General features: G+C 36.9%; 1 protein-coding gene across 1 annotated transcript in view; it reads right to left on the bottom strand.

The window, feature by feature from the left end:
- The window catches only part of LOC128647659 (uncharacterized), a 61,099-nt gene extending 35,144 nt beyond the window's left edge, over window positions 1-25,955 (bottom strand). Inside the window, exons 1-4 of the mRNA XM_053700409.1 lie at window positions 25,824-25,955; window positions 12,540-12,761; window positions 7,819-8,025; window positions 5,907-6,140 (exon numbers count right to left, since the gene is read on the bottom strand). Coding sequence (XP_053556384.1) covers window positions 5,907-6,140; window positions 7,819-8,025; window positions 12,540-12,761; window positions 25,824-25,919 — 759 coding nt within the window. The 5' untranslated portion in view covers window positions 25,920-25,955. The remainder of the gene's footprint in view (window positions 1-5,906; window positions 6,141-7,818; window positions 8,026-12,539; window positions 12,762-25,823) is intronic.
- Between the last annotated feature and the right edge of the window lie 1,027 nt (window positions 25,956-26,982).

Below are 26,982 nucleotides of genomic sequence, written 5' to 3'. Positions count from 1 at the left end.
CCAGCATTTCAACTCTTTTTATATGATATCAACTCTTCACTGACTCTTCGAGCAACATAATTAGATCTATGACCCACTAAAGAACCTGCACCTGATGAGATCAATACTACAGAAATAGCTGCTGGTATCAGTACCCGGAGCAACTTGTTAGGGTGAGGCCTTTATCGTACCCCCCAGCAAGGCGCCTCTGGCCTTGTCGTTACGCGGCATCCAATGTTTGCTGAATATATATAAAGTTTGCTACACTGCAAGGCACTGCAAGAACTTTATATACTTAAGATTGCACAACTATGCTTGCCTAACACCAATTGTGAAAGCTTATTATGGAGGCCGCTAAAGCTATTCTTGAAGATCTGCGCTGCCAGCTGAAGGCATATCTAATTACTGTTGATGTGACACTACATAGAGAACTCAATGGAGAAGGCGATCGTGCTTCAGAACAGCCTATCTCAATGGAACTATCTACTCTTCATAAGGGGGGTGGTTGGGGCGCTTTTGGGCCCTGGTGCCCACCACCCACCTACACTAGACCCTTGATGGCTTCTGGTGCTGGTCTGGAGGATGCAGAGGCATGGTGTGGAGGAGCTGCGGTCCGCTTCCCCTCCATGCTGACAAACTATATCATGGCACCCAGATCTGCAGACACCTTTGCCAGAGTCTCTCTTAGGAGTATTGGAGACGCTTCGCTACAGCCTCTAACCGCATCAGGATTTGATCCTCCACAGCCTAGATGTCCTTTTACCGCAACTACATTCTTAGCCCAGCTGCAAACGACCAAAGCGACAATGAGGGGTCGGTCAATTAGTTTACTCTATGGAGCCCTCAACTGCTGCAATACTACTGAATATTGCAAGTTTAAGGAGAAATCTGGAATTGAGTAAAAAAATTTTACTCCATTCCTGGACTGATATTGAACACCCAGTTTGCTACAATGCAGTGGTCATGGTGATATCAGTAAACTTCATTAGGAGTTTAGCTAATCTATTTTTTCCTCAAAGCACATTTTATGATATCTTAATATATTGGATGTACTGTTTACTGGTGTTCTCTCTGTGTATTTGTTTAGCATGGGTCACATATTCTCATAGTATGGGTTAAGCTTCCACAGCTGCCATTGATAGTGAGTTAACATAGTTAAGTATATGTATTGCCAGAACATTGAATGTTTATAGGAGCTATGATTAATAAGCCCAACTAATGATAGACTAGCATATAACCTTCTTATTGAGCTGATGGTATGATAATGTTCCATGAAAGTTGTTACTATACTTCTGCCAGCGGCCGGGGCAGAAACCTTTGTCAACATCCCAACAGTTAGCCCTACGATTTCATAATCCTGCATTACTTTAGACCCCTATTAGCTTGCGGTTATACAAGCGTTTAAGTATAGATTCAGGGTGTTAAAATCTGTTAAGCTCAGTTTATGTATTCTACTACCAGTAATATTATATGCATATACTATTGATGTTGACAATCTCTTGCTGAATCCTTATGGCTTAAGTTTACCTATTATTTGGCATCATGTTCTTGACCTAACTAATATGAGAGGTATCTACCTATCTTGCAATGTATCTAGACTCCTTTTACATTTATGTCTCCATTAGTACCCACCTATCATAGGTCGATTCTGGCTTGGATTACTATTGGAACATTTTCATATAGCTTTCCATGCCCCATACATTGAGAGAATGCTAACATTGTGTGAAACATATGTATTTGCTTCCTCCTGACAGTATAAAACAAAATACATATGTGCTTCCAATAGTGTACTGATTTGCAGTTTAGGCCTCTATAAGTGAGTGCGTTCATTTTATTATTGTGCAATCCACTCATACCTTCCTATTATTCTGTATCATATATTGTTCTTTGGGATCCAACCCCCACTTATTAAAGTATCAGAGCACTTTATTTATTTTACTCGGATACATAAAAAGCGGTTTCTCTCACAATAAAACCGCAGTTAATCCAAGAACTTCATTTATATACATCACTAACTACTAAATAGAACCAATCTTGTGAACACAAGTTTACAGTTAATCCAATAATTTTATTACCCAGAACTAATATTGTAAGCATAAATTTATATTTACAGTGTCGACATTCAAGATTTACAATATATATCCCAATTGACGCATGGTTATTTTTATTTATATATGGCCACTGTATAGTTGTATTGTTTATTAAGATAATAAATAGTTTACACTCTCATATAAGATATACTAGTTGGTGTTAACACCTTTGGGCGAAAACAACATAGCATTTTGATTTATATATGGTTACTCAACATTTGAGCTTATTGTTTATTAAGATAATATATAATTTGCATTCTCATATAAGATATACTAAATTATCATCTATTAACCCTATTAGGGTATGAGAAATTGGAAATGTTACACTATACAGATATATAATTGGGTTTGCCAATGAGACCTAATTTATACAAATTGTTTGAGCAAATGATCATGAAGATGTTTAATATACCAGAGGGAAGATATTTACGCTTGTTTCACTGCAATTTAAGATGTATATTCTAATTGACAATTGTTTATGCTACCTACTTGTATCCCGACACTATTACAGGCCCATTTATCAAGCTCCGTACGGAGCTTGAAGGGCCGTGTTTCTGGCGAGTCTTCAGACTCGCCAGAAACACAAGTTATGAAGCAGCGGTCTAAAGACCGCTGCTCCATAACCCTGTCCGCCTGCTCTGAACAGGCGGACAGGAATCGCCGGACATCAACCCGATCGAATACGATCGGGTTGATTGACAGCTCCCTGCTGGCGGCCGATTGGCCGCGAGTCAGCAGGGGGCGGCGTTGCACCAGCAGCTCTTGTGAGCTGCTGGTGCAATGTTAAATGCGGAGAGCGTATTGCTCTCCGCATTTAGCGAGGTCTTGCGGACCTGATCCACAGTGTCGGATCAGGTCCGCAAGCCCTTTGATAAATGGGCCTGTTAGACTCTTTGGTCACTGTTCTCATTGGCAGCTTATAAATATTGTTTAACATTTACCATTCAGTAATACCCACTCTAGATATTTCATATATAATGGTTTAATTCCTTAAGCTATAGAAATTCAACAATATTATGTGTACAAAAGAATCATATCTTATATTGTTATGTTAAAATTTGGGTAACAAAGACTAATCTTGTAACCTGTTTGCGTGTAAAACAATAGGTATATTGATGTATACACCTGAAATTTTACTCATACTGTACATTTTCAAATTACTATTTCTGTATTATGAAAAACTCAATAAAAAATATTAAAGAAAAAAACAAAAACAAAAAAACTAATTTTAAGAAGATAAAAGCTCCTAACAAATACTGATTTTAAAGGGACAGGTAATAAAATGATAGAGCATATTATTATTGCCCAAAAGGAAAGTTTTCCCTAAAATTTTCTCCCCTTTATTTTGTTCTCAATGATCCGTTTTACCTGCTGGAATAGCTGACTTTGCCTTGATATCCCTACCTATACAGATTGTTCCTATATATCACGGGAATAGGGAAGTCAGTTCAGGAAAGGGACATGAGATTGGGAAGTGACAATAGGACACACTGCCCCAGCACAGATGGCTAGACCCACGACATGACAAATCCAGAAGACAAAATCAAGGTCAGTTCTGGCAAAAGGTCAGTATCATGTAGGCTAAATACAATGACAAATCAAGATCCAAAGGGGTAAACAATGTCCAGGCCAAAGGGCAACAACAGAACCAAATCAGAATCCAAAGGCTAAGTCCAGGAACCAGGCAGGGGTTGTACACAGAGAACAGAACAAACAGGAATGGAAGTAGCACACGTAGGAATACACGGGCAAACACAGGAAGCAGCTTATATAGGGTGCTCTTTGAGTAACTGCCTGCAGCTGGCAGACAGGGGGAGCCAGAGAGCCAGTCAGCACAGGCAGAAGAATAAGCATCTCTCAAACAGAGCCTGAGTCCTTCAGTGGCTTAGGAGGGAAGACAACTCTGGGCACCGACGTGACACTATAATTATGTATTGGCTATAAAAAAGCTGTGTAAACATAGCCAGCAGAAGAAATTACACTCCCAGTGGGAGGTAGGTGAGATGGTAGATGGGAAGTAGTAAAATGTTAAATTCCAATTGTATTGGGATTTAATATACAAACAGAGATAAGCATTTGCGTGTAGAGAAAGTGATAACACAAGTAGATCTTCAAACTCAATCCATTTGAATGGGTTGCGGGTCAAACAACAAAAACAGCTATTTCATATACAAAATTAAACGTAAAGAATTTTATACTCTGCTGCTGGTATAGCAAATCCTCTCAAACACATTAAGGCAAAAACTATTTTACAGTATACTGCCCCTTTAAGGGACACTAAAGTCAAAATTAAACATTAGATAGAGCATGCAGTGTTAAAGGGACACTGAACCCAAATTTTTTCTTTCGTGATTCAGATAGAGCATGCAATTTTAAACAACTTTCTAATTTACTGCTATTATCAATTTTTCTTCGTTCTCTTGCTTTCTTTATTTGAAAAAGAAGGCATCTAAGCAATTTTTTGGTTCAGACCATGGAAAGCACTTGTTTCTTGGTAGGTGAATTTATCCACCAATCAGCAAGAACAACACAGTGTGTTCAACAAAAATGGGCCGGCATCTAAACTTACATTCTTGCATTTCAAATAAAGATACAAAGAGAATGAAAAGAATTTGATAATAGGAGTAAATTAGAAAGTTGCTTAAAATTGCATGCTCTATCTGAATCATGATAGAAAAAAATTGGGTTCAGTGTCCCTTTAATATACTTTCCAATTTACTTCCATAATGAAATCAGGCGAAGTCTTTTTATATGCACACATTCTGAGGCATCAGCTACTACTGAGGATGAGAGTTCATAGTGTATAGATATATTAGCCTGTGATTGGCTGAGGGCGCTACCTGATACAGGAGGCCAGGTTTAAGTAAATTTTTAAATTTGTCAGAAAAAAAACTTTTGCTCAATTAAATTCAGAGTGAGTATTGTTGCATTGGCTTTTTATTTTGCTCTTACTGATTATGTCATTTTACTGTATTAAATGATCCTGCTCAGGAATCACAATGCATTCTTGCTCCTCAGCACAGAACACAGCCAGTAAGCCAATCATAAACGGAATTTGTATGTAGCCAACCAATCCCCAGCTGTGTCCTGCTCAGAAAAAAATGGGCAGAGCTCTGTCATGCAGGTTTAAACACAGATTACCAAAGAGCATTTGTACAATTATACAATACAATAGCAAATTAAAGCATTCTACTAACGTGTGTATTTAAAGGACCAGTCAACACAGTAGATTTGCATAATCAACAAATGCAAGATAAAAAAACAATGCAATAGCACTTAGTCTGGACTTCAAATGAGCAGTAGATTTTTTTTCTGGCAATTTTAAAAGTTATGTCTATTTCCACTCCCCCTGTACCATGTGACAGCCATCAGCCAATCACAAATGCATACACGTACCATGTGACAGCCATCAGCCAATCACAAATGCATACACGCTTGTTCTGTGAATTCTTGCACATGCTCAGTAGGAGCTGGTGACTCAGACAGTTTAAATATAAAAAGACTGTGCACATTTTGTTAATGGAAGTAAATTGGAAAGTTGTTTAAAATTGCATGCGCTATCTGAATAATGAAAGTTTCATTTTGAATTGAGTGTCCCTTTAAGGGGACATACAAGTGCAAAAAGAAAATACCCTAATGTATTACAGCATTTTATTATTGCACTATTGCTTGCATATATCCATGTATTTAACCCCTGCAAAAGGGGTTAAACACATATTTAAAGTAAGCTCCAGAGTAGCAATGCACCACTGGGAGCTAGCTGAACACATCTGTTGAGACACTGTTCTATCTGCATCATGAAAGTTTAATTTTTACTTCCATGTCACAATTTCTCACCTTTAGCGACCGTGCAGCAATATCTTCTGGCAACGAGAAAAATGCGTCATCCACATCAAGAGTTTTGAGTTCCTCGTGGGTGGTGAAGAAAAGAATAAATAGACAATCTTCTTTGCCCACGTTCTTCACCCAGTGTAGAGTATTTTTGGGGAAGAAAATGACCTGTCCAGCTGTAACATTATAGGTAGCAACAGTGTTGGCTCCATCATCAACAACTCCAATCCAAGCTTTGCCCTGATGGACAGAACAAAATATTATAACATTACAATATCATTATTGACCATTTCTTCCATATCACTAAGTTGCATTTTTCTAACAGCTTTCATGAATAATAAAGGAGATTTGTTAGGTAAAATTAGTGCCATCTAACTATTAATAAGCAACTCTTTTTACTGAATTGGCCGGAAGTTAACTTTTCTTAAAAGAAACAATAACATTTATAAACAAAGTTATAGCATAATAGAAGTTTTACAGAGGTTTTATCTTTATTGTTTTCTTGCAATGAGGCATAGTTCAAATACGGTTTTTATAAGAAGGAAGGGTACAAAATAAATAAATAAATGTGCTGGGGAAATACAACTAGATGTGTACATAAGAGGTTATATTTAGATAAAGAAAGGGTGTGTTGAGACAATGCCGACTGAAGAGGAATGCAGGTAATGTTTGGGTAATAGGGATTTATGAGATGTGTTTTTGATCAGGTTGCTTGTGAAAATAAATACTTGAGAGGTTTTATATGATGTCTGTCTCTTGCTGCTGTAGCAAAACTGCACTCTACAATATTGGGGCTGCAGAGTCATGGGCTAAGATTTTAGTCTGTACAGAGATCTTGCCCCATGGCATTGCACTTCTCTGGGACAGTATGTGCTGGCACTATAGTAGTTATGGTTTGGACTAGGGTTAATCTTGTTAGGAATATGATAGGGCTAGGTTTACATTAGGGCTACCGTAAGGGCTAACTTCAGGTTTAGGACTATGGTAAGGTCTACATTAGGATTAGGAGGTAAGATGAGGTCTACATTAGGATTAGGAAAACCAGTTTGAGGATAAATGTAGGTTTAGGGGTAAAGTTAGGATGAGGGATAAGTCATAATTTAGCTAGGGCTATGGTAGGACTGGGATAAGAGCTATGGTAAGGCTAAGTTAAATGTATGGTAGGGCTAGGATGAAGGATAAAGAAGTGTTAGGGGCAAGGCTTTTGTAGGATTAGGGTTATGGTAGGGCTACAGTTAAGGTTAAAGGGACATGAAACCGAAATTCTAGCTTTCATTATTTAGATAGAGCATGGGGCTTTAAACAACTTTCCAATTTACGTCTATTATCTAATTTTCTTCATTTTCTTGATATCCATTGTTGAAGTATCAGCACTGCAGTACTGGGGGCTAGCTGAACTTACCAGGGGAACCAATGACATAAAGAATTTATGTGCAGCCAACAATCAGCAGCAACTCCCAATACTGGATTTCTGCTCCTGAGCTTACCTAGGTATCCTATTTAACTAAAGGTACCAAGAGAACTAAGAAAATTACATAATAGAAGTAAATATGGAATTTGTTTAAAATTGTGTGCTCTGTCTGAATTATGAAGGACATTTTTTGGGTTTCATGCCCCTTTAAGGCTACAGGAAGCGTTAAGCTCAGAGTTATGCACAGGTGACAATGCTGCTGCCATGTTTTATTAATGGTGGTATTGTTACCATGGTGATAATTCAGTTAGGAGACTGGTATATTTTATTGTTTGATTGTTTTGTTTGCTTTTTATTATTACCACTAATAGGTAGGGAGCCATCTACATTATGCATATTAAAGGGAAGAAAAAAAATCTATGTAGTAAAAGATTAAAAAGTAATATTCTGACATTTCCCTGTGCAATATGTAATTAACAAGAGAGTATGAAGACAAGTGCCACATACCTGCACTAGGAAACCATGTTCATTAGCATTTAAATGCCAGTGTGGTACTCTCAGTCCATTGCTTGCAATACGTAAAGTGCCCACAGTCATTTTTGACTGACGACTGTTGATACTTGTCCCAAACTCCAGTTCGTTGTCATTAGAATAATCCTGTGGATTATTCCTAAACCGAGCCCATTGGGTAGCGCCTCCTTGGAACTCAAAAACCTGGAAAACAAAACAAAAAGTAGTTACACCAAGATCATCACCATCTTTTATGCAGGATACATATACTAAGATATATATATATATATATATATATATATATATATATATATATATATATATATATATATATTCTTCAATAAAACAGGAACCAGCCAGGATTTTTTTAAAAACAGGGGTCAAAATTTATTGACGTTTCGGGGAGTAAACCTCCCCTTCCTCAGAACATAAAGTGTACAAGCACACTGCACCTTAAATAAGTAAACAAATACAAAAAACACCTCCCCCTTCCTGTTCAGAAAGAGCGCCAAAAACACACTACTTCTGGTTTAACATGCATGACCCGGAAGTGCTTAATCAAATTATTCCAGTGTACATATCATAGTAACAATAGTGCCATAAAAATAATAAAAATAAATGCCCACACACTATGTGTACATTCTGTGTCTCTTCATTGTATCCTTAACATATTTTAACAATCTCATCACATATAAACATCGTAAACCATAGTGTACATCATGGCGATGTGTGTTTATCCACACCCGGAAGTTACACAACCACTTCCGGTATATCGTGACTAACATTCTTTGTGCCTTACTTCTAATTAACCTGTTAATCAAATGTGGTGCCTTATTGTGATCTATCTATGTGAAAATATGGTCATGATCCTCTTAATTGACCACGCTTGCATCGTTGATGCCTACCTCCGTGTTCTCATACGCTTATGTGTCATGTGACCTCCACCGGAAGTTACATCCTGTCTGGTTCCTGTTTTATTGAAGATTGTTTACTACACAGAACCTTCAGGTGGTTGGCTCATGGAGGGCGGATTCACATTGTGAGTTATGTGATAGATATATATATATATATATATATATATCCATATGAAAAATAGAGGGCACTCACAGGTCTTTTTTTGATGTATTCAGTAAAAAATGACATAATTCATGTCAACGTTTCGGCTCCACAATTGAGCCTTTTTCAAGACAATCGTAGTTTGTGTGTGTGGCTTGTTCACATCGCCATTATCCAAATGCTGGCGATGTGAACAAGCCACACACACAAACTAAGATATAACATGCATCAATGTTCAAAAAAGGCAAAACTAGGAAATGGCTGCAATAAATATAGCAATTACTCTCACTCTATAGCTCACTCTGGCCTCAGCAGGGGATATGAGATATGAAGAGGTTGCTTTTACCTCTCGGATAACTATATTAGAACATAGCAAGAAATCAGTCTACAATTTTCAGAGTTAAATAACAGGAAAAGTGGAAATATAGATAATAAATGTATATTGCAATTTTGTTTTATTACACACAATTACACCTTTTATATTACAATTTTAAAGTGTTTAATAGCTCTTTAAAAATACATAAAAGCTCTAATGTGTCAAAGTGTCAATATTTTGTGTGGCCACCATTATTTTCCAGCACTGCCTTAACCCTCATGGGCATGGAGTTCACCAGAGCTTCACAGGTTGCCACTGGAGTCCTCTTCCACTCCTCCATGATGACATCACAGAGCCGGTGGATGTTAGAGACATTGCGCTCCCCTACCTTCCGTTTGAGGATGCCCCACAGATGCTCAATAGGGTTTAGGTCTGGAGACATGCTTGGCCAGTCCATCACCTTTACCCTCAACTTCTTTAGCAAGGCAGTGGTCATCTTGGAGGTGTGTTTGGGGTCCTATCATGTTGGAATACTGCCCTGCGGCCCAGTCTCCGAAGGGAGGGGATCATGCTCTTCTTAAGTATGTCACAGTACATGTTGGCATTCATGGTTCTCTCAATGAACTGTAGCTCCCCAGTGCCGGCAGCACTCATGCAGGCCCAGACCACGACACTCCCACCACCATGCTTGACTGTAGGCAAGACACACTTGTCTTTGTACTCCTCCCCTGGTTGCCGCCCCACACGCTTGACACTATCTGAACCAAATAAGTTTATCTTATCGGACCACAGGACATGGTTCCAGTAATTCATGTCCTTAGTCTGCTTAACCTTTAGCAAACTGTTTGCAGGCTTTCTTGTGCATCATCTTTAGAAGAGGCTTCCTTCTGGGATGACAGCCATGCAGGCCAATTTGATGCAGTGTGCGGCATATGGTCTGAGCACTGACAGGCTGATCCCCCACCCCTTCAACCTCTGCAGCAATGCTGGCAGCACTCATACGTCTATTTCCCAAAGACAACCTCTGGATTGGACACTGAGAACGTGCACTCAACTTCTTTGGTCGACCATGGCGAGGCCTGTTCTGAGTGGAACCTGTCCTGTGAAACCGCTGTATGGTCTTGCGCACCGTGCTGCAGCTCAGTTTCAGGTTCTAGGCAATGTTCTTATAGCCTAGGCCATCTTTATGTAGAGCAACAATTCTTTTTTTCAGATCCTCAGAGAGTTCTTTGCCATGAGGTGCCATGTTGAGCTTCCAGTGACCAGTCTGATAGAGTGTGAGAGCGATAACACCAAATTTAACACACCTGCTCTCCATTCACACCAGAGACCTTGTAACACTAACGAGTCACATGACACCGGGAAGGGAAAACGTCTAATTGGGCCCAATTTGGACATTTCCACTTAGGGGTGTACTTACTTTTGTTGCCAACGGTTAAGACATTAATGGCTGTGTGTTGAGTTATTTTGAGGGGACAGCAAATTTACACTGTTATACAGGCTGTACACTTACTACTTTACATTGTAGCAAAGTGTCATTCTTCAGTGTTGTCACATGAAAAGATATAATAAAATATTTACAAACATGTGAGGGGGTGTACTCACTTTTGTGATATACTATATATAAGTATTTATTTTTTATTGAATATATTTTAAAATGTCATTAGATGCAAAAATATACGATGACTTTAAATTTCCTTTAATGAATAAAAATTTGTTGAAATTCTAATAAAAAAAATATACTTCATGTACTTTATTGCAAATAAATATAACTAGCTGTAGTTCAGTGTTTTTATTCTTAACAAGTACTGATTTTTACTAAATAAGCTAAGTTCTGTTATGTGAAGTATAAATATAGCCAGGTGCTGTAACATTATCACCTGAGGTCTGTACATTGCAGCAATATCAGCCAGTCATGGAACACATAATCTCTCTGCAGTATTTAGCTTATGTGCAATTTCTTTATAGGGTAACGTGGGTCATGTAGACCCCACTTTATAAGCAGATACTTCATTGCATCCCGCTCTGGCATCTCAGGGGTTAAATATATTTGGTCACAAATGAATAGCTATATAAATGGGAAGCGTGCTTACAGTTACTATGCAAATAAAAGGATAACATATAATCCATAAATCGTACAGCAAATGCTCTTTAAGCAAAAAAGTTTATTTTAGTAACTTTTTGAGGTGTGTGTATATAGTGTATAACCTAAAGTTTCCTTGTTCTTATAATGCAAAAAAACAATACACAGATCCGGAATATTAAGGATATTTTAGATGGAGTTTAATTCATCAATTGTAATGAAGATGCGCTATAACTTACTTTTTAATATAGATATAAAATTAAAATACCCCGCGCTCCGCCGCCCACTTCAAGGCCCCTATTTATGAACGGTCTGTCGGACCTGATCTGACAGTGTGAATCAGGTCCGACAGACATCGCTGAATGCGGAGAGCAATGCACTCTCCGTATTCAGCATTGCACCAGCAGATCTTTGCAACGCCGCCCCCCTGCAGATTTGCGGCCAATGGGCCGCCAGCAGGGGGGTGTCAATCAACCCGATCGTACTCGATCGGGTTGAATTGCGGCGATGTCTGTCCGCCTGCTCAGAGAACTGCCTGTGACTCTGGGGACAGCACAGCTTCTTGTGAGTGCCAGTGAGCACCCAGGGCTGAGCATGTTGCAGGGTCATGGGATGTGTACCCAGTCCGGTCTAGGAGTGTAGTCCCTTTTCGTGTTTTGTATATATATATATATATATATATTAAACATGGAAACTCTGCTGTATACTTTCATTATCTATTTTGTCCCCTTTTCCTGTAATTCCATTCTGAATTTATGAGCTTTTCAGTTCCTGTCAGAAATGGAACTGCAGAACACTGTTATATTCCACACAGCCATTGGCTGCACACTGTAGTCACCTATTTATAACTGCCCCTAATTGGCCACAGCGGAGAAGGTAACCTAAGTTACCACATAGCAGGTCCCATTGTTTTATTGACACTAAAACTTTACACTTATTTTGTCAATATTTAAACAGCTAATGAAACCTTAAAAAATACATCTACATCTTATGTTCAGACAAATGTTTACTTTAAATGCATCATTTTATCTAGCATTTATTTAGCGTATAATGTCCCTTTAAGGAATAACGCAACCCCTCTAGACAGAAGAAGCATTTCACTGGCTCATTAGGGCCCCAGTCACATTCAGCTATTCACAGTTGTTATTAACTATATTCCCTTTAATGATACAATTATCTGACGTTCATAATAATGTAATAATGGACGTAACTTATTTTACACGATGACGCTACCAGTAAGGGGATTGTTACTATTACTCTTACCTTAGATTTACCAAGATGAGTCATGAAACTGTACTGAGTATTTTTTATGTCCTGTGATGGGCTTTTCTCAGCATCAGGATTCATTGTGTCTTTACTAGTATCAGTATTGAAATGCCCCAAATAAACAAGGGAAAGAATCAGCACTCCAATGGCAGTGGTAATCAGGCATGCCAGAAAGCACACCAGAAATATCCTCAGCAGAGAGAAATAACCTTTTTTATCCTGGAAAACAAAGATTTTATGTCTGATTTAATATATAACTTCCTACATAAATATAATATATAGCTTCCTACATAAATATAATATATAGCTTCCTACATAAATATAATATGTAACTTCCTATATAAATATAATATATAGCTTCCTACATAAATATAATATATAGCTTCCTACATAAATATAATATATAGCTTCCTACATAAATATAATATATAACTTCCTATATAAATATAATATATAGCTTCCTACATAAATATAATATATACAGGGAGAGCAGAATTATTAGGCAAGTTGTATTTTTGAGGATTAATTTTATTATTGAACAACAACCATGTTCTCAATGAACCCAAAAAACTCATTAATATCAAAGCTGAATAGTTTTGGAAGTAGTTTTTAGTTTGTTTTTAGTTATAGCTATTTTAGGGGGATATCTGTGTGTGCAGGTGACTATTACTGTGCATAATTATTAGGCAACTTAACAAAAAACAAATATATACCCATTTCAATTATTTATTTTTACCAGTGAAACCAATATAACATCTCAACATTCACAAATATACATTTCTGACATTCAAAAACAAAACAAAAACAAATCAGTGACCAATATAGCCACCTTTCTTTGCAAGGACACTCAAAAGCCTGCCATCCATGGATTCTGTCAGTGTTTTGATCTGTTCACCATCAACATTGCGTGCAGCAGCAACCACAGCCTCCCAGACACTGTTCAGAGAGGTGTACTGTTTTCCCTCCTTGTAAATCTCACATTTGATGATGGACCACAGGTTCTCAATGGGGTTCAGATCAGGTGAACAAGGAGGCCATGTCATTAGATTTTCTTCTTTTATACCCTTTCTTGCCAGCCACGCTGTGGAGTACTTGGACGCGTGTGATGGAGCATTGTCCTGCATGAAAATCATGTTTTTCTTGAAGGATGCAGACTTCTTCCTGTACCACTGCTTGAAGAAGGTGTCTTCCAGAAACTGGCAGTAGGACTGGGAGTTGAGCTTGACTCCATCCTCAACCCGAAAAGGCCCCACAAGCTCATCTTTGATGATACCAGCCCAAACCAGTACTCCACCTCCACCTTGCTGGCGTCTGAGTCGGACTGGAGCTCTCTGCCCTTTACCAATCCAGCCACGGCCCATCCATCTGGCCCATCAAGACTCACTCTCATTTCATCAGTCCATAAAACCTTAGAAAAATCAGTCTTGAGATATTTCTTGGCCCAGTCTTGACGTTTCAGCTTGTGTGTCTTGTTCAGTGGTGGTCGTCTTTCAGCCTTTCTTACCTTGGCCATGTCTCTGAGTATTGCACACCTTGTGCTTTTGGGCACTCCAGTGATGTTGCAGCTCTGAAATATGGCCAAACTGGTGGCAAGTGGCATCTTGGCAGCTGCACGCTTGACTTTTCTCAGTTCATGGGCAGTTATTTTGCGCCTTGGTTTTTCCACACGCTTCTTGCGACCCTGTTGACTATTTTGAATGAAACGCTTGATTGTTCGATGATCACGCTTCAGAAGCTTTGCAATTTTAAGAGTGCTGCATCCCTCTGCAAGATATCTCACTATTTTTTACTTTTCTGAGCCTGTCAAGTCCTTCTTTTGACCCATTTTGCCAAAGGAAAGGAAGTTGCCTAATAATTATGCACACCTGATATAGGGTGTTGATGTCATTAGACCACACCCCTTCTCATTACAGAGATGCACATCACCTAATATGCTTAATTGGTAGTAGGCTTTCGAGCCTATACAGCTTGGCGTAAGACAACATGCATAAAGAGGATGATGTGGTCAAAATACTCATTTGCCTAATAATTCTGCACACAGTGTAGCTTCCTACATAAATATAATATGTAACTTCCTATATAAATATAATATATAGCTTCCTACATAAATATAATATATAGCTTCCTACATAAATATAATATATAGCTTCCTACATAAATATAATATGTAACTTCCTATATAAATATAATATATAGCTTCCTACATAAATATAATATATAGCTTCCTACATAAATATAATATATAGCTTCCTACATAAATATAATATATAACTTCCTACATAAATATAATATATAGCTTCCTACATAAATATAATATATAGCTTCCTACATAAATATAATATATAGCTTCCTACATAAATATAATATATAGCTTCCTACATAAATATAATATATAGCTTCCTATATAAATATAATATATAACTTCCTACATAAATATAATATATAGCTTCCTACATAAATATAATATGTAACTTCCTATATAAATATAATATATAGCTTCCTACATAAATATAATATATAGCTTCCTACATAAATATAATATATAGCTTCCTACATAAATATAATATATAACTTCCTATATAAATATAATATATAGCTTCCTACATAAATATAATATATAGCTTCCTACATAAATATAATATATAGCTTCCTACATAAATATAATATATAGCTTCCTACATAAAATGTGATCTTTTTGTTGCAATAATGTATATACTCAGAAGTAAATGTAAAACAACAACCTATCACCCCTACGCGTTTTTAAATAAGCTGTTACAACACAACTAACTTGTGCACTCTTATATTGGAGCAAAAAACAAACAAACATAAAATATATCAAATATAAATTAATTTTAATGTAAACAAGACAATTTTGAATCCTAAAGCAAGTATTTAGCAAAATAACATTGTCATTTTTTAATGAATTATCCAAAATCTAGAGGGTTATGTGACCTATCATTTGAAGAAATGAGACTCTGTTCCTTATAATTGTACTTTGGCTTCTTTTTCTAGAGGGTGGTCTCATTAACATATTAATTTAATTTCAATTAACTTTTTGTCTAATGGATTAAATATCTACCATTTTTATCCACCATAAGATATATATAGAATAATTCTAACTCTCTTATCTTTCTACATAAAATGTGATCTTTTTGTTGTAATAATGTATATACTCAGAAGTAAATGTAAAACAACAAACTATCACCCCTACCTATCACCCCTACGCGTTTTTACATAAGCTGTTACAACACAACTAACTTGTGCACTCTTCTGTTGGAGCAAAAAACAAACAAAATAGCAAAATAACATTGTCATTTTTTAATGAATTATCCAAAATCTAGAGGGTTATGTGACCTATCATTTGAAGAAATGAGACTCTGTTCCTTATAATTGTACATTGGCTTCTTTTTCTAGAGGGTGGTCTCCTTAACATATTCATTTAATTTCAATTAACTTTTTGTCTAATGGATTAAATATCTACCATTTTTATCCACCATAAGATATATAGAGAATAATTCTAACTCTCTTATTAAGAGGAATCTTGTATCTTTCTCATTAGGGTTTCATGGACTTATTGATTTAATTTGTGCTGAGACACAATATCAGAAATCCACCCCCATTATGTTTTTAACCTGGTATATAATGAATTGACATTTTTACATCAATCATGTTATATGATCGCTCATTTGAAAGTGGTTTTCTTACAATATTTTTTGCTGAAATAAATCAACCATTTCAGAGGTATCCTGCGTTTATTATTATTTCAACCTATGTTAGAAAACGTTTCTAAATGCAGACAGCGTATGTTGTCGCATTCAGCAATGTCTGTTGGACATAATACGCTAAAGTGCATCAGGTCGGACAGACATTGGTAAATCTACCCCAAAGGCTCTTTTACTAACTTATCTCATGATCAGACATTTGCTTAAAGGGATTCCTTCATGATTTAGATAAAGCAAGCAATTTTAAACAACTTTCCAATTTTCTACTATTATCATATTTACTTTGTTCTCGTGGTTTCCTTTGATGTGTAAACTTAGAAGTGTGCACATCTTTAGATTAAACATTGTTGCAAAAAATGCTACCAGATGAATAAAGACACATGCACACTCCTGTGCTCGACTAGGATTACTTTTTAACAAAGTATACCAAGAGCACACAGCAAACCGATATAAATTGGAATGTTTTCTTAAAGGGACACTGAACCCAATTTTTTTTTTTTCGTGATTCAGATAGAGCATGCAATTTTAAGCAACTTTCTAATTTACTCCTATTATCAATTTTTCTTTGTACTCTTGATATCTTTATTTGAAAAAGAAAGTCCAGAACCCTGGTCAGCACTTGTTTATTGGTGGATTAATTTATCCACCAATCAGCAAGAACAACCCAGGTTGTTCATAAAAAATGGGCCGACTTCTAAACCTACATTCTGGCTTTTCAAATAAAAATACCAAGAGAATGAAGAACATTTGATAATAGGAGTAAATTATAAAGTTGCTTAAAATTGCATGCTCTATCTGAATCAGAAGAAACAGATTGGGTTCAGTGTCCCTTTAAGTTTTAAGCTCTAGCCAATCCATTAAAGTTTAATTTTGACTTTACTGTCCCTCTAAGCCAGGGAGAGGAATTTGCCCCTTTAAACTCATGTCCCTGGCACTCACTAATGCCGAACTACAAATCTAATACCCATTAGTAGGTACTATGGCTTTAGTCTCCAAATGGATTAAAGGGGCAGCAAAGTTTGTACTTTGCATCACACAGAATGTAAGAAAAGGCAAAATTGCATAACTATCCACAGCCCCTCTTAGTAGGGTACCCTGGGAAGCTGCGTCTTAAAACAAAATGATATTAAAATTTAAAATATAATTTAAAAGGACATGAAACCCATTTTTTCATTCTTGATTCAGATAGAGCATACAATTTTTTTTTTTTAAATCTTTTATTTATGAACCAAAACATAATTCAGAAAACAGAAACAAGATATCTGTTATCATGTACATAAAAAAAACATACAATAAGACAAATAAACAGTTAACGGCTAGCATGCTATTGCAGCGTTATATAATCTTATTACCTTATTTAACTTAAGCATTGTTATGTTAATTCCTCTTAACATATAACTTTGAGATTATATTTCATACAGTTCATAATAATGTTACATCTTAACATCTTATACATTTGTCTCTGAAAATGTCTTGGGATTTTATTTGCTTTTTTTTTTTAACCCCTGCCCTTTACCTTCTCCCCCACGTGCGAGGAGAAGAGAGAAAAAAAAAAAAAAAAGAAAAAAAAGGGGAAAAAGAAACAGTAAAGGATCCTTCCCTCCCGTCTCCCTCACTCGCCCAACTCCCAATATCTACCAGTTCCCTAATAAACCTATTTCTGTATTTTTGAAAGGGAAAATTATATGATTTATTTCAGTAGGGGAGAATATTTTTAAGAAATTTGCCCAGTTATTGAAAAACCTATTGATGTCCTGATCATTTTCTAGGTTTATATCTCTTTGTTCTAACATACATTGTTTTTTCATGCAATTTTTCACTTCAGAGATGCTAGGAATTGAGCGACTCTTCCATTTTTTGCAGATTAGATATCTGGTAGCAAGGATAGTGGAGATTACAATTTTTTCATTATTTTGTTTACCAGGTTCTTTCTTTAAACAGAATACTGTCTGATAGAAAGTTAGGGAAAGAGGGGCTATTTTTAATACATTTCTTAGCCAGTATTCCACTTTGAGCCAGAAAATTTTAATTTTTGGACAATACCATATCATGTGTGGGAAATCCGCTGCGAAGTATGAGCATTTGGGGCATTTATTAAATCCTAAGTTGCCAGATCTATAGCCTCTCTCGGGGGTAAAACATGCCCTATGGAGGAATTTAACATGAGCCTCTCGCCATGTAGCTGAGAGTGTGTTCTGAGCCACCTTTTTAATTGAAAGTTGCAAGGTTTTTTGATCTATGTTACACTGAACCATTAATGTGTTCCAGAATAGTACCAGATGTGTTAAAACGGGGAGACCCTTATTTGAACCCAGGAAATAATAACATGGTGCAATGGACATATGAGCATTTCTAGTTAATACTAACCAGTCATCAAGTTTGCCCATGCTCCAGTTCCAGCCTTTTTCTTTGACTAATTCCAACGCAAAGTGTCGAAGTTGCAGATAGGCAAAGAAGTCTCGATTTGACAAGTTAAACTCTGTGTTTATTTCCTGAAATGATTTAATGCATTGTCTCTCTTTGTCTATTATTTGGTAAACATTCTTTAGACCAGCAGAGTCCCATCTTCTGAAGACCGCAGAATGAATTCCTGCTTGGAATTTAGGATTTCCTAGTATCGAGAGATAGATAGAAGCTTTACTGTTAATTAGAAGGAGCTTGGTTATTTTTTGCCAGGCTTTAAGCGGGTTGTAAAATGTTTTAAGCTTTTTAATTTCTGTCGGGATTTCTTTAATGTCTAGATGAGTCAATGCGGAGGGCCAGTAAGGATAAGAGACACTGGATTCCAGTTCGTTATTTAAAACATAGTTATTACATGCAATCCAGTCTGTGACTATACGTGCAAGAAAGCAGAGGTTGTAAAGCCTTATATCAGGTAAGGCCAGTCCTCCATATTCTTTTGGTACTGAAAGTTTCCCGAAAGAAATTTTTGATCTTTTCCCTTGCCAGAGAAATTTTTTAAGTGCACTATTGAATGAACGGATGTCTTTTCCAAGTAATAATAATGATGTATTTTGAAGAATATAAAGTAGTTTCGGTAAGAGGGCCATTTTAAATAGAGCAATCCGGCCAGATAGTGATAATGGCAGATTTTGCCAATCTTTAAGTTTTTCTTTAATCGTTTTGAAAACTGGAAGAATGTTAAGATTGTAGAGATCGGTGCTTTTGACCGGGATATGAATCCCTAAGTATTTAAAAGATTCCGTAACCTGTCTGAAGGGGATATTTGTTACTGAATTTATATTGTTCCTAAGCCAAAATATTTCAGATTTCGTCATATTTACTTTGTAACCTGAAAAGGAACCGAAGTGATCCATTATATGAAAAAGCTTAGGCATGTTTAATTTGGTATTTGTCATATAGACAAGCAAATCATCTGCATAGAGCCCAGTTTTTATTTCATGGTTGTGAATTTTAATACCATCCAAAGATTGTCTTATTTTAATTGCTAACGGCTCAATGGCAATATCGAAAAGGAGCGGGGAGAGAGGGCAACCCTGACGCGTTCCTCTACCTAAAAAAATAGGAGAGGAGATGTTCCTATTTACTATCAGTTTTGTGGAAGGTTGGGTATAAAGATTCGCAACAAAATCAGAAAAATTACCCCTGATACCGAAATGATTTAAAGAAGAATAAATATGCTCATGAGTGATAGAATCAAATGCCTTTTCAGCATCAATGGATATGATAGCAAGATCCTGTGTACCCTCTCCCCCACTGTCCCTCTCAGATACTGTCTCGTAATACTCTGTCACAACCAAGACCTCCCTAATTTTTGCAGCAGAGTTCCTATTATTTAGGAACCCTGATTGATCTGTATGAATGATTTTTGTGAGAGCCCCTTGTAGTCTGGATGCCAAAATTGCAGCTAAGATTTTATAATCGCCGTTAAGTAAAGCAATTGGTCTATATGACTCCTTATAAGAAGGATCTTTACCTCCTTTGAGTATCAATGTTGTATAGGAATGTGAAAAGGAGGGGGGGATGGGTTTGCCGTCAATAAAGAAACTGTTAAAAAGAATACAAAGATGCGGAGTAACTTCAGTAGACATAATTTTATAGAACTCGCTAGGGAGACCATCGGGGCCGGCTGCTTTATTGAAAGATAGGTTAGATATTATTTTCCCGATCTCTTCTGCCGTGATGGGGGCATTGAGACTGTTAGTATCTTCTGATTTTAGTGTAGGATATTTAATTCCACTCCAGAAATCAGCAGATTTCTTTATGTCATTGCTTTTGAGCATGTAGAGCTCCTTATAGTATTGATGAAATACACCAAGAATATCGTCAGATTTAGTAAGGTAATCCCCTTTATGCTGGAGTTTATCTATATTTGGTTGTTTTTTTTCATTTTTGATTAATTTAGCCAGCATTTTACCAGATTTGTTGCCATATCTATACATTCTGGCCTGGATTTTCAGTTCTTTTTGAGTTTCTTGGGATAAGATGAAGGAGTCTCTCTCGCTTTTAGCTCTCATATATTTTGCCCAGTTAAGGGGAGTTTTGTTAAGCAAATATTGATTATAGGAATTAAGCAAAAACTTACATGCTTCTTTTTCTTTTAATCTAGTTTTCTTAAGTAGAGCAGCATTGTATGCAATGATTTCACCCCTCATTACTGCTTTCGCAGTCTCCCAGAATAATTCAGGGTTTTCCAAGTGCTCTCTATTAAACTGTACATATTCTTTATATGTATTTAAAAGCCGACTTTTAAATTTTGAGTCAGATGAAAGATAATATGGAAAAAAGAAACGAGCTGGGTTAGGGAATATATGAGCTAATTGTAACACGAGAGAGATAGGTGCATGATCCGATATGAGTATAGGCATTATCTCAGCCTTGACCCTTGTTGATATAAGGCGCTCATCAGTCAAGAATACATCGATTCTAGACATGGTCTTGTGAGCCTTCGAAAGGCATGTAAACATCTGAGCAGATGGGTTCTGAATCCTCCAAATGTCACATAGAGCTAAGTTGGTCTTGATTTTTCTATACATTTTAGATTCTAAGTTATCTCTTTTTTGTTTCGGATGTTTAGTATCTTGTCTAAGCCTATCTACTGGGCATTGTGGTGCCATGTTGAAATCGCCCCCAACAATCAAAAGGCCTTCTGCATAAGATAGGAGCTTTGACTGGAGAATATTCCAGAATTCTGCATCGAACACATTTGGGCCGTAGACATTACAAAGCGTATACAGCCTCTGTGCAATTTTTATTTTTATTAGGACATATCTCCCCCCCGGATCGGCCACAAAGCTGACAACTTCTGCCCCAATCCTTTTACCTATTAATATTGCTACCCCCCTCTTTCTCTTAATACCAGCAGCAAAGTATATTTCTTTAACCCAGGAAGTCTTTAATTTTAAAGATTCTTCAGCAGATAGATGGGTTTCTTGTATGAAACCAATATCAGTTTGGGATTTACGTAATTGTGTAAGAATTGCCTTTCGTTTAATGGGTGTAGAAATCCCTCCTACGTTCCAAGACACTATTTTACATTTTTCTATTGGATCCATTTAATACATAAAAAGAGGAGAGGAAGAGAGAAGGAGAAGGGGAGAAGAGACCAAGGGAGGGAGAGAGAAAAAAAAAAAAAAAAAGGGGAAAAAGAGAAGAGAAAAAAAAAAAAAAAAAAAAATTAGTTTACCCCGCACGTGGGGGAAAAGAGTCCCAGGACCCATGTCTGTTAGACAGCACGGGTCTACCCTAGTAGGAACCTGAATTTCAGCCATTTTTTTATTAACTTCCAGTGTTTGTTGTACTCCTGTCCTCTATTTATTAAGTTAAAGGTTCGAGTGTTTTATAGAACTTTTCAGCCTGACTGGCTTCATCAAACCAGTGTGTTCTCTCAAGTGCTATGACCTTAAGTTTGTGGGGGTATATTATCATCGCCCGATAGCCTTTTTCTATAAATTTGGAGCAGATGGGAGCAAGCTCCCGTCTTTTAGTTGCTGTATCCACAGAAAAATCTTGGAACAGTAAGATTTTTGCCCCTTCAAAAGTAATCGGTTGCTGTCTACGGTAATACTGAAATAAAGTTACTTTGTCCTGGTAATTCAGTAATTTTGCTATAACCGGTCTAGGTTTATTTCTGCTTTTATTATCTGTACGAAGGGGGCCAAGTCTATGCGCTCTCTCAACCAAAATAGGTTGATGTGTGGATGGTATTTTCAAAAGTTTGGGTAATAACTCTGAAATAAAGGGAATAAGGTTCTCATTTTGTTGTTCCTCTGGAAGACCCACAATTCTCACATTGTTCCTTCTGGATCTATTCTCTAGATCCTCTAATTTGTTTTGAATTTTTTGTATATTAGAATTTGCATTTTCAAGATTGGAACCATGTAGAATTGTTAGGTCCTCCAGATCAGATACCCTTTGTTCCGCTTCCTGCAGTCTGGTAGAAAACTGCCGAACTTCCTGTGTTAACAGGAAAATATCTTGTCTAAGTTCCGTTTTGAGAGCATCAAATTTAGGGGCCAGAGCATTTGAAATACTAGTAACAAGATTTTGAATACTTGTTGCTTCTTGTAATTCTGATACATTAGCTATACTTGGTTGTATATCAGTGACAGTTTCTTGCGTGTTCCTAGGTTTCCTATCCTTTTGTCTAGCTGCCATGGCTGGAGAAGGGGTCTTGTGTGTAGTGTGTAAAAATGTATCCATGGGTTGGAAAAAAAAACAATAGTGAGAGTTGTTACCGTGAAAAAAAGAAAGAAAAAAAGATAAATAAAAAATAAAAATACAAAAAAGTAAAGGGTGGATGTGAAGTTTTGAGGAGGTAATTAATCCTCCAGCTAGGAGGTGAGGATAAAGTGAACTGGTGAAAGTGACGTGAAGGTGGAAAGAAAAATAAAAAGTGCCTATATGGGGGTGCTTAGTTATTTATGTGAGAGGTCCAGCCATACAGGTAGAAAAAAGTGAATCTTTATTGAAAATGTGTGAGTTTTACCCCACTTGTTTACACCTAGGAGGAGGGGTACATTTTTAGACCCTCGCTACAGAGTATCAAAATCCTCTAATTAGTTTTGCGTCTTTAATTCTCTTTATGTAAACTTTATTGAGTTATATTACCAGTGGATATTCATAAAGAGTTATGCTTTAACAAATATTTATTTGTGTTCAAAAGAGAAGAGAAAATATATAGTTAACAGGTAGATTTACCTTGAACCTAGAACCAATTAGTAGGTTATGACAATATTGTTATACTCTAGCTACTTAGTTTGTGTAGGTTTATTAGGATCTAAAACATATCGTTAGCAAAGACTGCCTTGAGTTATGCCCAGATGTTAGTGTACAAAAAAAAAAAAAAAAAAAAAAAAAAAAAAAGAAAAAAGTAAATAAATATCCGATTCTAAACCTACAAATTCCAGAGGTGTTAGTTGCACTATCCTAAGGGTATAGACCTCTATGTCAGCATAGATATTTCTGAAAAGTACATAAAAGGGAGGCCAAAAAGATAGGGTTTTTATAACCTCAATAACACATCTAAAAAGCTGTTTCTGAGAGAAATAGATAGGAGGAAGAATAGAACTGCTATTAAAGAGGGTTAAATGTTAGCCCCGCAGACCTCTTATTTTTATTTAGGCACAATATGAGGTTGATTCTAGATTTAGTAACACCTAGTGATTAAGGTCAGTATTCATCATTTTGGGATAATCTTATAGCCTTATAAAACTCTTATAGTAGTGCAGACATTAATAGTACTACATGAAAATTATAACAAAAGTGAGGCAGTCTATGTCCTGTAGTATATATATTTTCTTCTTTTCCCTCCTCAGGGTACTGGGCAGCAAGTCAGTAAAGATCCGATCATATATTGTAGGAAAACATGCAGAAAAGTTACCTGACTTGTCCCAGGTGTTCCAACAATCACCTTGGCCCAGGGCAGTCCCCCCTCACGCAACACCGGTGGGAGAGGGGCACTTTTCAAGAGGGAGAGAGGTACAGCTATATTGCTGCAGAGGAAGAGCTGATCATGGAGCCGTAAAGAAAATCCGCCTGGAAACCACAGGAGCGGAGCAAGCGTAGGAGTAATCTTTCCCCTTGTTCAATATGGAAAGGGGCCCAAGCGTGGGGCTGTGAGGCAGAGCAGTCAGGAAGCCACAGGAGAGCACCAGGGCACTACAGAAATCCTCCCCTCCAGTCGATGCACAAGGAGAGCCGAGCGTGCGGCAGAGCAGTGAAGCAGCAGAGAACCTCAGGAGCGCACCAGGGCGCATCGACCCGCACCCCTCGCGCAGCACCGGTGGGAGGGGCCGACAAGCGGGGAAGCTTGAGGATTCCTAGCGACTCCGGGCAGGACAAGCAGAATCACCCCAAGGGCCGCATCCGACAACCAAGCACCGGTACCATTCCAAACAGGGTAAGTCTTGCAGCATCAATGCGGGGGATCAGATAAGAAGCGGGTATTCAATCCAGGTATGCGGCAGTATAAATAGGCTCCAGGCAGCTCATCACAGCTTACAGCCGGCCGGAGCGCTTGACTTAGATAGATATTGCGGGAACAAGAGCGGCAGAAATGCCTCAGCAAAGCCAATTAGCCTCGGCCCTCAAACAGCAGTGTACCGTTCCCCAGCTAAACTTCACATCATAGCCTCAGTTTGTAAAAGTCTCTCATATACAAAGGACAGTGTTGTGAGTCATTATTTGCTTTTTTTTTTGTGGATATTTGCCAGAAAAAATCAGGTCCCAATACAAGCTGCCGGGACAGCTTTTTTTTTTAGTGCAATGTTATGGCACTAAAAGTTCGAGTAGCAGTATTTGCTCGCTAAACAAGCCACCCAAGGTCAAAGGGTTTGGGCGCGAGTTTCACCAAGGCTTGTGAGGAAGGTAGATCAGCACAGGTGCATCACCTGACCTTGCACCTGGGCTCCTCCTCTCTCTGGAAATCAGAGAGCATCAGAGCATACAATTTTAAACAACTTTCCAATTTACTTAAATTATCTAATTTGTTTGGTTCTCTTGGTATTCTTTCTTGAAAAGAATACCTAGGTATGCTCAGGAGTCGGGAGATAACTGCTGATAGGTGGCTGCACATATACACCTCTTGTCATTGGCTTACAAATGTGTTCAGCTATCTCTCAGTAGTGCACTGCGTCTCCTTCAATAAATGATACAAAGATAATGAAGCAAAATTAATAATGTTGTTTGAAAAACTGTATGCTGTGTTTGAATCATGAAAGAAAAAATTTGGGTTTCAGATCCCTTTAATATTCTCTAGACTTCATATCAATTATAGGTGCAGATAGATGATAGATAGATAGATATTTTTTTAATAAAAAGGTTAAAAAATAAAGATACATTGTAATATATACCTTTAAATCCTCTGATATATTAATTTTAGTTCACATATTTTTGATGTTCCAGCTTTGAAATTTAGGCAGTTATTTTTTTCATATGATAAAACAAAGCAGAGTCAATTGGTAGTTTAAGGCAGTAACAACATTTGCAAATATAATATGATTGCTGAATTCTGTAGCAAAATCATTTTTTATGAATACGCATAAATAGAATAATAATTATAATACAATGGAACTTGATAAAATAATGTTTTTCATACCTGCACGAATGAGTGATGCCTTTTTTTATTCTGAAATTGTTGTGGGGACGAATTTGCTATCCCATCTTCCTGCATCTCAAATCCACCGTTATCCATTGTTAGAATGGCTGAGCTGAGTTACTAAAGTTTGTAGAGACTTCTCAATATCTGCTCTGCTAATGTCTGAGGGTGTTTGTCCATTTTTATACTTGTTCCTCAAGGAAACAGATTTTTATTCTTAACCATAAGAATGTTTGAAGGAACCAATTACAAAGAAAAATGAATCTCCTCAAAAGCTATGGGGATTTTTTTTTCTTTATGTTGTTCCTCAATAAGTATGTCTAAGAGTCATGTTTACTTAAAAAATATATTGATATATTGATTTCCCAGGTTATGTATTTATTACAAAAGATGAACTAGAAATCAATTAATCACAAATGATTCTTATGATTCTTATGTAGTTTATTGAGTCATTGATTAATGTAATTTGAGACACTATACAATAATAATGAATATCCAAAAATATACCCAATAAAAAGTACTTTCTTGTAGCTTTATGAAGATAAGTGTGTGGTATGTGCGTGTGCTACTTCATGACGAGTGTCATGTAGATAACATTGTTCTCACTGCCATGGAGTTATTTAAGAATCAGCACTGATTAGCTTAAATGCATGTCTGTCAAAAGAACTGAAATAAGGAGGCTGTCTGCAGAAGCCTAGATACAAGGTAATCACAGAGGTAAAATGTATATTAATATAACAGTGTTGGTTATACAAAACTAGGGAATGGGTAATAAAGAAATTATCTATCTTTTTAAACAATAAAAATTCTGGAGGAGACTGTCCCTTTAAAGACTCATGAAACTACAAATTTTTCTTTCATGACACAGACAGAGCATACAATTTTGAAAACAATTCCAATTTACTTCTATTATCAAATTTGCTTCATTCTCTTTGTATTCTTTGTTGAAGAAGCAAACATGCACTACTGGGAGCTAGCTGAACAACTAGTGAGCCAGTGACAAGAGGCATATATGTGCAGACAACAAAAGGTACCAATAGAACTAAGCAAATTAGATAATAGAAGTACATTTTAAAGTTGGTTAAAAGGTCATGCTCTATCTGAATCATGAAAGTTTAATTTTGACTTTACTGTCTCTTTAAGAATTATGATAAATTGA

Source organism: Bombina bombina, chromosome 2, assembly GCF_027579735.1.
Source record: "Bombina bombina isolate aBomBom1 chromosome 2, aBomBom1.pri, whole genome shotgun sequence".
Lineage (NCBI taxonomy): Eukaryota > Metazoa > Chordata > Amphibia > Anura > Bombinatoridae > Bombina > Bombina bombina.
The sequence above is the reverse complement of the archived record's forward strand: the minus strand, read 5'-3'. Positions and strand labels throughout refer to the sequence as shown.